This window comes from Schistocerca americana, chromosome 11 (assembly GCF_021461395.2).
Source record: "Schistocerca americana isolate TAMUIC-IGC-003095 chromosome 11, iqSchAmer2.1, whole genome shotgun sequence".
NCBI classification, from domain to species: Eukaryota; Metazoa; Arthropoda; class Insecta; order Orthoptera; family Acrididae; genus Schistocerca; species Schistocerca americana.
The window spans coordinates 45,142,340-45,157,291 of NC_060129.1; the positions used below are offsets into that span (position 1 = coordinate 45,142,340).

Sequence of the window (14,952 nt, forward strand, 5' to 3'; positions counted from 1 at the left end):
GATCTCGATAAGATTTCAGCGTGATGCAGAGATTGTAAACTTCAGATATGTAACATTGTGCATTTCACCAAATGAAAAAAATGTAGTTCCCTATGTCTGTAATATCAGTGAGTCACTGTTGGAATTAGCCAACTTGTACAAATACCTGGGAGTAATATTTTGTAGGGATATGAAATGGAACAATCGCATAAGCTCAGTTGCGGGTAGACCAGATGGTAGACTTTGGTTTAGTGGCAGAATACTAGGGAACTACAATAAGTCTACAAAGGATGTTGCTTACAAATTATTTGTGGGACTCATACTAGAATGTTGCTCAAGTGTGCGGGACCAGTACCAAATAGGACTAACGAGGGATTTTAAGCATGTACAGAGAAGGGCAGCACGAATGGTCACAGTTTTGTTTAATCCGTGATGGAAGAGTGTTAGAGAGATGCTGAGGAAGCTGAACTGGTAGGCTCTCGAAGATAGACATAAACTACCCAGATAAAGCTTATTAACAAACGAGTCAAGAACCAGCTTTAAATGGTGACTAGGGATATCGACAACCCCCTGCTTATCGCTCACACGGGGATCCTGAGGACAAGATTAGAATAATTATAGCGTGCACAGAGGCACTGAAACAATCCCTCTCCCCATGTTCCAAATGTGAATGGAATGGTTAGAAACCCTAATATGAATGGAATGGTAAGAAACCGTAATAACTGATACAATTGGACATACCCGCTGCCATGCACTTCACAGTGATTTCCAGAATTTAGATATGGATGTAGATTTGGAACTGGAGTAGGATGTGTTGTGTTAGGGAATCTGACAGGTGATGCAGCTGGGTCTTGCACACGGATATAATAAACGTGGCAAGGGATTTTACCAGTAGCTGAGGTGTAGGGATGGGGCAGTCAGCCATTCTTCTCCAGTCCTCCTCGTGCTCCCTGCCTATTTCCCTCCCCTCACCTACTCCATTCAACGCAGTCCCCTCACCCCATTCTACTTGGCAAACTTCAGTCTCGGCATTGCGTATATTTGTGTCCCTCGTTTGTGTGAAGCTATCAGATTTTTCATTCCTTCTTGTGCGACTGCCGACGACTCGACACTTCTGCTAGCCTATTTGGTGAGTTGTTACCTCCACTCCTAAAGTAATTGCTTTCTCCCATAACTTTCCGTAAAACATTCGAAGCTAATCAAATACTTGCAGATTTGACTTAGCATTCAGTGTCATCGTAACTGTTTTTTTGTATACGCTGCCTCAATTTTCAGCCGACAATGGCTCCCGTCAGTTCGTCTTCTGCCGAGACTACCAGAATTCGACCTGCCGGCGAGCAGGTTGTCGTTTTGTGCACTGTTCGCGAGAGGACGAGGCGACATACCGAATGACGGGTATGCTTCCACCGCACGTGTTGGAGGCAGCTATCATGCAGGGCAAGACGGGCGGCTTACCTACGCTGTCACGGCCCGGGGAGGCCCCCGTGTGCCGTGATTATCTTAAAGGAGAGTGTCGCCGCGGACCGCAGGCCTGCCGGTGAGTACACCCGGTGTTTCCTTGACTTGAGTTCGGGAGAACTTTGTACTTAGACCAGTAGAAAAGGTATGTGTTGTTATACCAAGAACAAAACCCTGAAAGGGGGAGAGAGAGAGAGAGAGAGAGAGAGAGAGAGAGAGAGAGAGAGAGAGAGAGAGAGAGACCTTAACTGACGTGTATTTGAATTCACTTGCTCTATTGAAGCCTTTGGGCTCCCTCTAATTTTTACCCCTTCCACACTTACTCCACTACAAAATTGACATTTTCTTGGTGCCTCAAGATGTGTCCTATTGATCAATCCCTTTTTTATTTATTTATTTAAGATGAGCCAAAAATGTCTTTTTCCACCTGTTTGATTCGGTACCCCCCTCATTTGATATTTGATCTATCAGTGTAATTGTAGCAGCCACATTTTACTTCCGTACGAGGCTACACTCCAGACACATTAAAAAATAGACATCCTAACACACTATATTTAGTGTTAAAACATTTCTCTTTTTCCAGAAATCCCATCCATGCTACAAACAGTCAGTATTTTATTTCCCAAATACCAAAACTCGTCTACTACTTGTAGCATTTCACTTTCGAATCTAATTGTGTCAACATTGCCTGAACTGGTTGGATTGCATTCCATTACTTTTGTTGTACTTCTGTTGATGAATAGTTTGTTTCTTCACACTGAACTTTAATTCTCTTACCAGATTTCTCTGTGGACTCCTTATTACATGGTTTGTGCACGGGGTATAGTCTACAACCTTGTCATGATCTGTTATGTGTAGGGTCCTGAAAGTGAAGCACTGACCAAACAGATAGTCTCTCTCTCTCCCTCTCTCCCTCTCTCCCTCTCCCCCCCCCCCCCCTCCCTCACTCACTCCCTCCCCCCCCTTCCTTCCCTCTTCCCCCCTTCCCTCTACTTCAGCCCCCCCCCCCCCCCCCACTTTTTTCTCCTTTAACCACTTTACCGTGCTTCAGATGAACAGTTACATCAGGATACGTGAAAGCTTTTTTATGTTTACATCACATTACTCACAACAACAATGCATCCCACACATATACAGGTAATGTCTTACTGAGGAGGGGAATTGTTTCCCAAAACATGTCACGTATGCCACAAATTAAATAAAAAATTGTGACTGGCAATAAAAAATGTGAAAAAATAATGTTCTAGTAGGAAATGATGGTTATTTAATCCTTATCATACATTTTGAATCTCATGGTTTCAGAAATCTTCATTTTTGAGGGAAGCTGATTTAACAACCCACTGCACTATAAACCAATTGAAGATGATATAGTAAGTGCCTGAATAGTAACATTTCATTCCTATCAATAAACAACACACATTCTAGATAGATATCCACCATTCAGATAATTCCATTTAAAAATTCATGAATGACTGCCGACAACATGAATAGAGTAATTTGTGTGCAGTTCAAATCACTACTTAAGGGCTGTAATATTCTTCTTGTGTACTATCTGAACACTATTCTAAAGTACATGGACAACAGTTAGTAGACTTCAATATGGAGTGTGTCCATCTTTCACCCTTATGATGGTCAAACGGTGCTCCAGGCGCTTTCAGTGAGGTGTTTGAATGTGTGTGGAGGAATGGCAGCCCATTCTTCCTCAAGATCTGAAACTGGATAATGTAGTGGTGTCGGATGCCAGGATCTCGAGTGAAGTCAACATTCTGACGTGTCCAAAATTATTGCACGGGACTCAGGTCGCGACTCTCGGCAGGTCGGTCTATTTTGAGAACGGTATTGTCCGCAAACCGTTGCTTTACAGATGCTGCTGTATGACAATACAATCAGTTGTTGTCTCTGAACTTTTCCTTTACTGACACAGTACACAATGCTGTAAAATGTATTCATATCCTTCCGCTTTTAGTATTTTCTAAAGCGCACTAGAGGGATGATTACCGAACAGCGAAAAACCTCCCCGAAACGTGATACCGTCTCCTCTGTACTTCCTGTTTTCACTACACACAATGACAGTTAACGTTCCCCCGGTATCGGCCGAGCTCGAACACTTCTGTCGGACAGCCACAGGCTGTAGCACTATTTGCCATTCCAAATTACTTTCTTCCATTCGTCCACTGTCGAGTGGTGTCGCTCTTTATACCGCCTCGATTGTCGCTTAGCGTCGACTACAAAAATACGTGGCCTACCGGGAGTTTCTCTACCGACAAACGCCGTTCTTTATAACTCGGCACGCGCAATTGTGCTAGCCGGGGTGCCGGTTGCAGTTCGGAACTCACGAGAGATACCTTCCACTGGTTTTGTGCGATATTTTACAGTCGCTCTCTGCAGTGCTCGACGGTTCCTGCCCGCCGGTACACGAGATCTGCCCGGTCTCTTTTTAGCTGTGGCTGTTCTTGCACATTTCCACTTTTAGGAGGTTGCAACGTCCCTGTCGGATTTCTTACTCTGGTGACTCCAATATTTAGTCCGTGTTCAAAGTCACTGAGCTGTTGTGACTGACCCGTTCTCGTGTTACTGCTTCTCTACCAACAGCAAGACACTCCTCACTTTCTTATATACTGGTGAGTCCGCCTCTTGTGGCGCCTAGCAGTCAATTCTCCTTTGCACAGTGTTGTCTAGATACTTCTGATCAGCTAGTGTATTAATGGTCCTGAACGGTGTTAGTGTACCCGGATGAGAATAAGAAAGTGATTGACAGCTAGTTGTTTTCAAGAAAGCAACCGTAGCAGCAGAAAGTCTGAGAAGAAAGTCAGTCGTGCCTTCTTTCCTGTTCGCCGTTGTGATATTTCTCTTCGCCATTGGGTGCCAATTGTCACACTCAGTTGTAGATGAAGTTCGCCGCTCGTAAGGTAACAGTTGTTAGTCATTTTTGTTGTTTGGATTGTTTTTCTGTGTGGCATTATTTTATGTGACAGACTATCCTAAAGTAGTTGCGGAAGTACTCTGAAAAGTAGGAGGACTATTACAACTCTGCTAAGCGAACTCAATACTGCACACGGAAGCACCCGTGCTCGACTGTCAATCACTTCATTATTTCGATCGATGTGTAGTGTGCGCCCTAATCTTCAATCTGACAAATAATCATCAAACAGAGTCATCGTATGTCTTTGTTCAAGAATGAAGTGGTCCACACTTGCAAAGTGATTTTCCAGAGTTTTGAATGGACTTTTCATCAACTCTTTTTCCAAATTGATCTTCGTCTTCTTTTATTCTTTAAGCACTGTGTAAACTTCCAACCGTTGTTAGTTGTTTCTCTCTAATAGCAGCAGTATGTTCTTGCCGGTGAATGTGCTGCCTCTGACATTACCTTTCTCTTCCTACACAATTCGATAGTTAAAAAATCTTGAGAACACAGTTTTCAGATCTGTAGTATGTAAGTGCTGAGTAGCATATTGTTCAGCTCTTTCGTGTGCGAGGCTAGATGACCCCACACTAGACAACATTACAGAACTGAATTGTACAGATTGCTTTGCTCTGTGATGGCACACCTTACAGAGATCTTTTACCTACCCAAGCCAGAGCTTATCTTGGAAGCACACCGGTATGTCACGTTTCCCCGATGTACAATACCGGTAACCGTTATATGAAAAATCACTTATTTGCAATTGGTTTCACCCATTATTCATTTTTGCATCAGGTTTTGGATAATAAAGTTAATTGCTTCTGTCATAAATTATGTTTTTCAAAAGCCTGTGATTGTGTCAATGATGGCTTAAATAATGAAACACAGCATTGTGGAGGTCATCCAGAAAGAAAAACAACATTGATAAAAAAAAAAAAAAAAAATCTGTTACATACTTAAAGGTTCCTTTACTTCTCTAAATAATCACTCCTAAATTTAAACATTAGTTACATCTGGTCGCCAGCTTCAGAATTCCCGCATTATATTCTTCTGCTACCATCTGGTGAGCAAGATGTATGAAACAGGCGAAATACCCTCAGACTTCAAGAAGAATATAATAATTCCAATCCCAAAGAAAGCAGGTGTTGACAGATGTGAAAATTACCGAACTATCAGCTTAATAAGTCACAGCTGCAAAATACTAACACAAATTCTTTACAGACGAATGGAAAAACTAGTAGAAGCCAACCTCGGGGAAGATCAGTTTGGATTCCGTAGAAACACTGGAACACGTGAGGCAATACTGACCTTACGACTTATCTTAGAAGAAAGATTAAGGAAAGGCAAACCTACGTTTCTAGCATTTGTAGACTTAGAGAAAGCTTTTGACAATGTTGACTGGAATACTCTCTTTCAAATTCTAAAGGTGGCAGGGGTAAAATACAGGGAGCGAAAGGCTATTTACAATTTGTACAGAAACCAAATGGCAGTTATAAGAGTCGAGGGACATGAAAGGGAAGCAGTGGTTGGGAAGAGAGTAAGACAGGGTTGTAGCCTCTCCCCGATGTTGTTCAATCTGTATATTGAGCAAGCAGTAAAGGAAACAAAAGAAAAATTCGGAGTAGGTATTAAAATTCATGGAGAAGAAATAAAAACTTTGAGGTTCGCCGATGACATTGTAATTCTGTCAGAGACAGCAAAGGGCTTGGAGGAGCAGTTGAATGGAATGGACAGTGTCTTGAAAGGAGGATATAAGATGAACATCAACAAAAGCAAAACAAGGATAATGGAATGTAGTCTAATTAAGTCGGGTGATGCTGAGGGAATTAGATTAGGAAATGAGGCACTTAAAGTAGTAAAGGAGTTTTGCTATTTGGGGAGCAAAATAACTGATGATGGTCGAAGTAGAGAGGACATAAAATGTAGGCTGGCAATGGCAAGGAAAGCGTTTCTGAAGAAGAGAAATTTGTTAACATCCAGTATTGATTTAAGTGTCAGGAAGTCATTTCTGAAAGTATTCGTATGGAGTGTAGCCATGTATGGAAGTGAAACATGGACGATAAATAGTTTGGACAAGAAGAGAATAGAAGCTTTCGAAATGTGGTGCTACAGAAGAATGCTGAAGATTAGATGGGTAGATCACATAACTAATGAGGGAAGTATTGAATAGGATTGGGGAGAAGAGAAGTTTGTGGCACAACTTGACCAGAAGAAGGGATCGGTTGGTAGGACATGTTCTGAGGCATCAAGGGCTCACCAATTTAGTGTTGGAGGGCAGCGTGGAGGGTAAAAATCGTAGAGGGAGACCAAGAGATGAATACACTAAGCAGATTCAGAAGGATGTAGCCTGCAGTAGGTACTGGGAGATGAAAAAGCTTGCACAGGATAGGGTAGCATGGCGAGCTGCATCAAACCAGTCTCAGGACTGAAGACCACAACAACAACAACAACACCAGTCATTAAGCCAGATGTTCACTGCAGTCTTCAATTTAGAGTCTTACAGTAACAATTTGCATTGATCATAGTGTCATTTGGCACAACACCTATCAGAGGAACCCTTTTCCCAAAAGACGGTTGCCACAGCGTTTCATGGTGTATGTGCTGCTTTGAATTTTTTAGTTTTTTGGGTGACTAGGGGTGACAGCACTCAAGTGAACGGCATCTGCTGTCCGGGATAATGTGGGACACCCAGGTCTCATCCCCAGACACAGTCCGTTCGAGAAAGCGTCACAGTGCGTGCGATGTCGGATCGAGTGTGCAAAACCGATCCCATTTGCCGGGCTTTGTGTCGGTTACTCGGTTGCCGTGTAATCCGTCTTGCACGTAGTTTGTCGTAGCGGAGATGTCACGACACAAATTCACCGAGCAAAAAAGAGAAACTTATGGCAAAACAGTGTGCAATTTGTCGAGAGTTACGGCCTGCCCTGCGAGATTCTGTTGTTAACTGTAATTTTCAGGTCTTTTGTCATAAGACGTCTAGCCCGAGTTTTGTTGTGCGCATTTGTTCGTCCACTGTGTTCATTCACTGTTGAAAATTATATCCTAATTTCTCACTTTTTTTTCATTCGTTACATTATCCCCGTACACTGCTTTCAGTTGACTGAAAATTTCTGCCGATTTCATCTTCCGAACATTTGGCAATCGAATAAGACTCCTTACCCCACAGTTGGCAGGATTTCCAATCGGTTAGTTCATTTTGACCAGACACTGATTGCAAAAGGGCTACTTCTTGCCACCAATCACAGCGTTACGAGCAAAGCTGTTACGGAAGACGATTGACCCTAAAAGGAAAAAGTAGAGTGAGCTGCACGCCGTAAATGTATGAGAGGACTTTCGTTTGAATGCAGTGACCACTTGACTTAATGAACTGATGGCAGAATAGTGTAACTTTGGAATTTTGAAGCTTGTGGCCAGGGATGACAAATGTTTAAACCTATCACTGCTACAGACGTGCTCTTTGCACTGTGTGCTGAGGCGGCTTTTGTTACGGCTGTATTGCTGGTGCGTGCGCTGAGAGGCAGTGTTCCAGCCGACAGGAAATACTTGGAACACGTCACGTAAACTTTGCGTACGGTTGATTTTAGCTCGTAAATTGCATTAAATTGAGTGTGGATAAGATACCAAAATTTTATTTAAAATTGAGAGCAGAACAATATCTCGTATCAGTCTCGAGTTATTGCATTTTATATCTTGACGGATGGTCGGGTGCGAGGTGCCCAGTTCTGCCAGTGCGGACTTGCCAGCTGCTTTGAAATACTTACATATGTTTTAAAGAAAGCTATTGGGTGAAAAAGATTGATTTTTGTGCATCTTACAGTTTGATACCTTCGCTTGATAAAAGACTGAATTTCTTTTCATTATATACCGTACTTGTTGTACTGCGTCAAATTAAGTAAAACATTGCATGAAATTTTAAAGCTTTTGCAGAGGTATAAACATGTTGCATAAAATTTGTGTATGGTTGATTTTAGTTCATACATTGCAGGGTCATAAATGTAGATAAGGTACTGGAGTTTTATTTAAAATTACCAAGCAACGTTAGCACACTAACTCACATTCAGGAGGATGACGGCTAAGACCTACGCCCAGCCATTCTGATTTAGGTTTTCTGTGATTTACCTAAATTGCTGCAGGCAAATGTCGGTATGGTTCCTTTGAAAGGGCACAGTTGATTTCCTTCCCTGACCTTCCCTAATCTGAGCCTGTGTTATGACTCCAATGACCTCATTGGCGAAGGGACGTTAAACACTAATCTCCTCCTCTTTATTTAAAATTGAGAGCAGAACAATATCTCGTGTCACTGTCTAGCTGTGTCTGATGGACAGTCAGGTGGAACACGCCCGTTCGCGTGCTTGCGCATTGTGAATCGTGACAGTCATCGTGTCTGATAAATGCCTCGAGACATTGAAACGAGGTTTTTTTGCAAATGATAGCATGCAATGAGGCCCATGTGTTGTGTGATAAATGTATGATAAATTCTTGAAACTTTTTATTCACTAGGATACGGAAGTAATTCAGGTGTCTGTAGCTTTTGACTCGAGTGGAATGTGTGTACACGTCCACAGCTCCTGAGGAACAGCATCGCAGGACACGTATACACACCCACTGCAACAAAAGGTTGAATGTAGGAGGTAATTAGGTAGACAGGTGAAGGAAAGCTTCGTGTACGTAACAACATAGTTTTTCCTAGTAAATATTGTTTTCCATTTTATATAACTAAACAGTCTTTATTTTCTGGCTGATCCTCATAGTTACATTTTTCATGCATAGTGTGCCACATTTAAAGGAGTTTATTCCCATTGTCAGGTGCTGTGGGAGTTTGTGTTGAAAGTGGCGTCTGTGTGGGTGTGTTGTCACATCTCTGTTGTCCAGCAATCATATTTTTATTGTTTTACTGCAGTCGAAGAATTTATAGATACTAATGTATATTTTTTTGGTTACCTACTTACAGTTATTGTTAAACAGTGGAAAAACAGTGGAAAATCCAGGATGAAATAACAACAATATTATGAAATAGGATAGGTTACTAATCATCACATACAGGAGGCAAGTCATATCTACATCCACATCTATATCTGTATCTACATCTGCAACTACATCTGTACTCTGCAAACCACCGTAATGTATATGGCAGAGGGTATGTCCCATTGTACCAACTATTAAGGTTTCTTCTTGTTCCATTCACATATGGAGTGTGGGAGGAACGATAATTTAAATGCCAGTTTGCGGGCAGTAATTATTCTAACCTTATCCTCACAATCCCTATCTGTGTGATACATAGGGAGTTGTTGTACATCCGGAGAGTAATCATTTAGAGTCGCTTCTTGAAACTTTGTTAATAGACTTTCTCTGAATAGTTTACGTCTGTCTTCAGGAGTCTGCCTATTCAGTTCCTTCATTATCTCTGACACTCTCCCACAGATTAAACGACCCTGTGACAATTCATGCTGCCCTTCTCTGTGTATGTTCAATATTCCTTGTTAGTCCTCTTTGGTACACGTCCTACACACTAGGGCAGTATTCTAGAACTGGCCACACAAATGATTTGTAAGCAATCTCTTTCACAGACTTGAGTGCACTTCTCCTGTATTCTACCAATAAACCAAAGTCTACCACCAACTTGACCTGTGACTGAGCCTGTATGATCATTCCATTTCGTGACTGAGCCTGTATGATCATTCCATTTCATGTCCCTACAAAGTGCTACACCCAGGTATTTGCATGAGTTGGCCGATTCCAACAGTGACTCATTGATACAATAGCCATAGGATACTAGTTCTTTTTTGCACAATTTTTACATATGATCGTACTTTTGACAATAAGTGTAGGTGTGGTACTGAGTCAAATGCTTTTTGGAAATTGAGAAACACTGCATCTACCTGGTCGCTTTGATTCAAATCTTTCAGTATGTCATGTGGGAAAAGTGCGAATTGGGTTTCACATGATTGGTGCTTTCAAAATCCATGCTGGTTGGCATTGAGGAGGTCATTGTGTTTGCAATAGCTCGTTATGTTTGAGCTCAGATTATATTATAAGAGTCTACAACAAAATGATGTCTAGGTTATTGGATGGAAGTTTTGTGGATTACTTCTACTATTCATGAAGATGAGTGTGATCTGTGCCGTTCTCCAGGAACTGTGCATAGTTCTTTGTTCGAGAGATCTGCGATGTATTATAGTTAGAAGAGGGGCTACTCAGCCACAAATTCAGTGTGGAATCTGACAGTTGTTCCATCGAGGCCTGGAGCTTTGTTCAGTTTTAACGATTTCAGCTGTTTCTGAACACCACTGACACTAATACTTATTTCATCCAACTTTTCAGTAGTCTGAGGATTAAGCTGCAGCATTTCTCATGGGTTTTGGTTTGTAAAGGAATATTTGAAAAAAGGAGTGAAGCATTTCAGCTTTTGCTTTGCTGCCCAATTTCAGTTCCTGTCTCATTCGATTGGGACTGGACACTAACTTTGGTGCCATTAGCAACCTTTTCATACAACCAGAACTTCTTTGGATTTTGTGAAGTGCCGTTTGACAATATTCTGCTACTGTAGTCATTGAAGGCATCATGCACTACTCTCTTCAATTTTTAACAACTTGTCACTAAATTTAACATTTTTCCTGTTCCAACGTAAACTGGTTGTGAATCTGAGGGTAGCACTTCACAAGTACTGGTAACCAATAGTTATTAAAAGCTGGAATTGGATTTTGACTATTTTTGTCAATTCTGAGAAATGCATATAATCTTAAAATAATATTTAATATCTCGTGTAAACAACTAAGGCTTTGTATGTGATGCTAAACAAACCAGATTCCTGTAACAGTTTTAGTCACGTATGTGAATTTTTTCAACAGTTTTACGCAACCAGCTGTACAGAAAATGACAGGTCTTTTTTTATATTTTTAATGTAGTTCATCAATTACTCTAGATATCTCCATAATATGCAAGTATAAACAAGAGAAACACCAGATAGGGCACTTTTGGTTTGCCCACTCGAGCTAAACAGGTCCCAACTTGTGTGACAGGTCATGTTGTCAGGAAAAAATCCATTCACAGTACAGTTAAAATATAAATGTTCTCAGTGTTTTATTTTACTGCCAGAAACACTTTGCATTACATCACAGGTACTGTGCTGTGATTGGCCGACAGAAGCAAACCGAACATGTGTAATGTCAGTTTGCGTGTTTGTGAAGCTAAAGTGCCATATTTGGTGATTTCGCATTTTGCTTGTGTACTACCAAAAGATGCAGTTTGATTGCTGCACCAAATTAAAGATCACTCCAAAGAGCGTCATTTTTGGTAGCATTTGCTGTGCAAAAATGTCATGAAATCTGACATTGCTGGATAAAACATTGCCCTTATTCCAAGTAAAAGGTGAAATTTCTTCATTATTGTGTGAAAGTGAACTCTCGGTGATTAAAAAGTAATCAATTGAGAAATATGACGAGATGAATATTTCAGTCGAAAGTGCAGGAAACACTGGAATGCCACGGGCTGCAGCTTTAAATAAAGCTGACAACTTTTACGGTGACAAATCTGTGCACTGGTCTACTCTCTTATTTGAGTTGTGCGAATCTCAACAGTTTGAGATAGTCGAAAAGCAACTTCTTGATGGCGGCAGGACATCATACATTGTCAGATGTCCGGTATTTTACCAAAGGCAGTTCGTCTTCCGTGTTCAGATGTGGATTGTGGGCCCATTTCTCACACTGTAGCAAAGAATTGATGGATCAGTGGCACATTCTCAGACGAGCCTCCAAGAAACATCGCCATAACCCCGAGCTGAATGTCAGTGTGAGGAATAGTGTTTTGAGGAAGCTCACAGCCACCGTCTTGGGAGCTAGTCCTCATGTCCCGAGAACTAATGGTATCCTTTTGTGATTGTCAGCTGCAGAGTACACTTCACCTGCACGGAGTGCACCTGCTCGTATGCTCGGCAATTCTAACTGAAGATCAGGCAGTTGGAGGAATGGTCTCACACCACAGGTTTTAAATTCTGTTTGGAGAAAACAGTTTCTGTTGATTTTAAATGTTCCCGCTGTCTGTTTAATTTACCTGTTTTAAAACTGGGGACACTGCTCTCACTTTTAAGGAAAAGTTGAGGTATATGGGTCTTACTTTTGATGAGAAGTTAACACGGTTGTCACGCCTTAAAGAAGTGAAACTGAGATGCCTCAAAGCCTTAAACATCCTTAAATGTGTCAGCCGTAGGTGTGGGGGAACCGACATGGCACATCTGTTCCAACTTTAAAAGGCCTTTGTGCTACTCCGGCTTGAATACAGATGCCAGATTTATGGGTCAACAAGGCTTTCGTATCTTAAAATGCTGGATTCTGTTCTTCACGAGGGTATTAGGCTTTCGACAAGATCCTATGGCACGAGCTCCATTGTTAGCTTGTGTGCGTCTCCTTCTCATCGCACGCCAAGCGTATAGGTTATTGTCCGTTCCTGCATCACCGGCATCCAGGTACGTTGTTCAGTTGCCACTGGAACGGCTGTTTGATCATTGGCCACAAGCAACACGGCCATTTGGGATCCTGCAAGGGAGAGCCTTAAGTTATTACAGATGGGAGACATTGAGGAACAAAGAAAGGGGTGGAGTAGGGTATCCCCCTGGCTCCTACTTAGACCTAGCTTGCTTTTAGAACTGACTGCTTACAAGAAGCATTGTACCACAGACTATGTTTTTAAAATAAAATCTAATGACATTTTATGTAGCCTCATTCCGAGACTGGAGACAGACATGCAAAACAGAAGCATCCTTCCAGCTGATGGGGATGTGTACTGCCACTGAGGAATGGCACGATATCTGGGCTACTTTCTTGTACGCCTACTACTGAAACAACCTCACACGACACGGGACTCGATCCGGGCGAGTATCGAGGCTTTTGGGGTCACTACATTTTGAAAATACTGACTGAATGGGAAAATGAACAAATTAGAAGAGAACTCTGAAATTGTGACAATTCTTTCTTTGAAAAAACTTTCAAAACAGTGAAAATTGGCACTGCGATTTTTTCTTTAACTGGTTAGCTTTGACAATTCTAAGAGCAACACGAATGGTCACAGGTTTGTTTAATCCCGTGGGAGAGAATCACAGAGATACTGAATGAGCTGAACTGGCAGACTCTTGAAGACAGATGTAAAATATCCCAAGTAAGTCTATTAACAAAGTTTCAAGAACCGGCTTTAAATTATTACTCCAGGGATATACTACAACCCCCTAGACATTGCTCACACAGCTATCGTGAGGATAAGATTATAATAATTACTGTGCACACAGAGGCATTCGAACAATTGTTCCTCCTGCACTCTGAACGTGACTGGAACAGGGAACACCCTAATAACCGGTACAATGGAACATAGTCTCTGCCGTGCACCTCACGGTGGTTTGGAGAGTATAGTGGTAGATGTAGGTTCAGGTGTAACATAAATCATTCCCTTTTTTAATAATGTAATTAATGAACACGAGAAAATGGTGAAATTATACAGTAATATGGAACTTAATTGCTTAAAAAAATACATTAGAAACAAATACCAAAATTGACAAAATAAAAAAATAGCAAAATTGAAAATAAATGACACTGAAATTGATCCTGAGATAAATTCACACACACACACACACACACACACACACACACACACACACACACACACACACACACACACGAGAGAGAGAGAGAGAGAGAGAGAGAGAGAGAGAGAGAGAGAGAGAGAGAGAGAGAGCTGCTGTCAGTAACAACTATTGCTATTTAAACTAACATTTGTAGTTCATATTTATTTTGTTGCAAGTATTGAGAGAAACATGTGAAGCATTGAACACAGTTACGAATTCACTACAGTACCTCATTTACAAAACCATTGCCAAGGATTTATACTCCACAGTATAGCATTTATTTTGGAATTTTTCATTTCGAACCAGGTTTCACATCTCTGTTCGTATATATTGCTGATGCAAATTTTTGAAGTTTCTCTACCGGAGTCACCGGTTGCAGGTTCCGTCACCTGTCTGTGCGCGAGTACCAGGAGGAGCTGGGATACGTGAGCCAGGTGGCGGCGGCGAGCTCTCCCGCGGCGGCCGCCATGGTCGCGGCGGCCATGCAGCAGCAGCAGCAGCAACAGCAGCAGCAGGCGAGCACACTGCACCACCAGGCGAGTGCCACCGGGACGGCCGCCGCCGGCAACGGGACGGCGGCAGCCGCCGCTGCAGCGGCGGCGGCCGCGGCTGCCGGGGGGGTGGGGGCGATGCAGGGCTCTGTCGCGGCGCACCCCGGCACCGTGGCCGCCATGTCGGCGGCAGCGGCGGCTGCCGCCGCCGCACACCACCCCGCACTCGCCGCTTACCACCACTTGGGGCAGCCGCCGCCCCCTCCGCCGTGGCAGGTGGGTGCTGTCGGCGATATCGCCAATGGCACTGCGCAACACTACGCTGCCGTCGCACCCGAGCAGTACTTGAGGTACGTGCTGCCAACTTACCTTGTTTCTGCTCGGGGCTCCTTTTTGGAAAGAATCCGGTATCGGTGTTTGCACGGTCCTCTAGTTGTAAGATCGCACCTTCGGAGTTGCGGTCGGGACTGTGTACTGTACGAAATTTGTTTGCAGTACCTCGAGTGTGAGTC

General features: G+C 42.5%; 1 protein-coding gene across 1 annotated transcript in view; it reads left to right on the top strand.

Moving 5' to 3' along the window:
• Window positions 1-14,952, top strand: part of LOC124553222 (zinc finger CCCH domain-containing protein 10-like) — a 125,946-nt gene that overhangs the window by 29,132 nt on the left and 81,862 nt on the right. Inside the window, exons 3-5 of the mRNA XM_047127113.1 lie at window positions 1,255-1,516; window positions 14,329-14,512; window positions 14,585-14,790. Of these exons, the coding sequence (XP_046983069.1) occupies window positions 1,255-1,516; window positions 14,329-14,512; window positions 14,585-14,790 (652 nt within the window). The remainder of the gene's footprint in view (window positions 1-1,254; window positions 1,517-14,328; window positions 14,513-14,584; window positions 14,791-14,952) is intronic.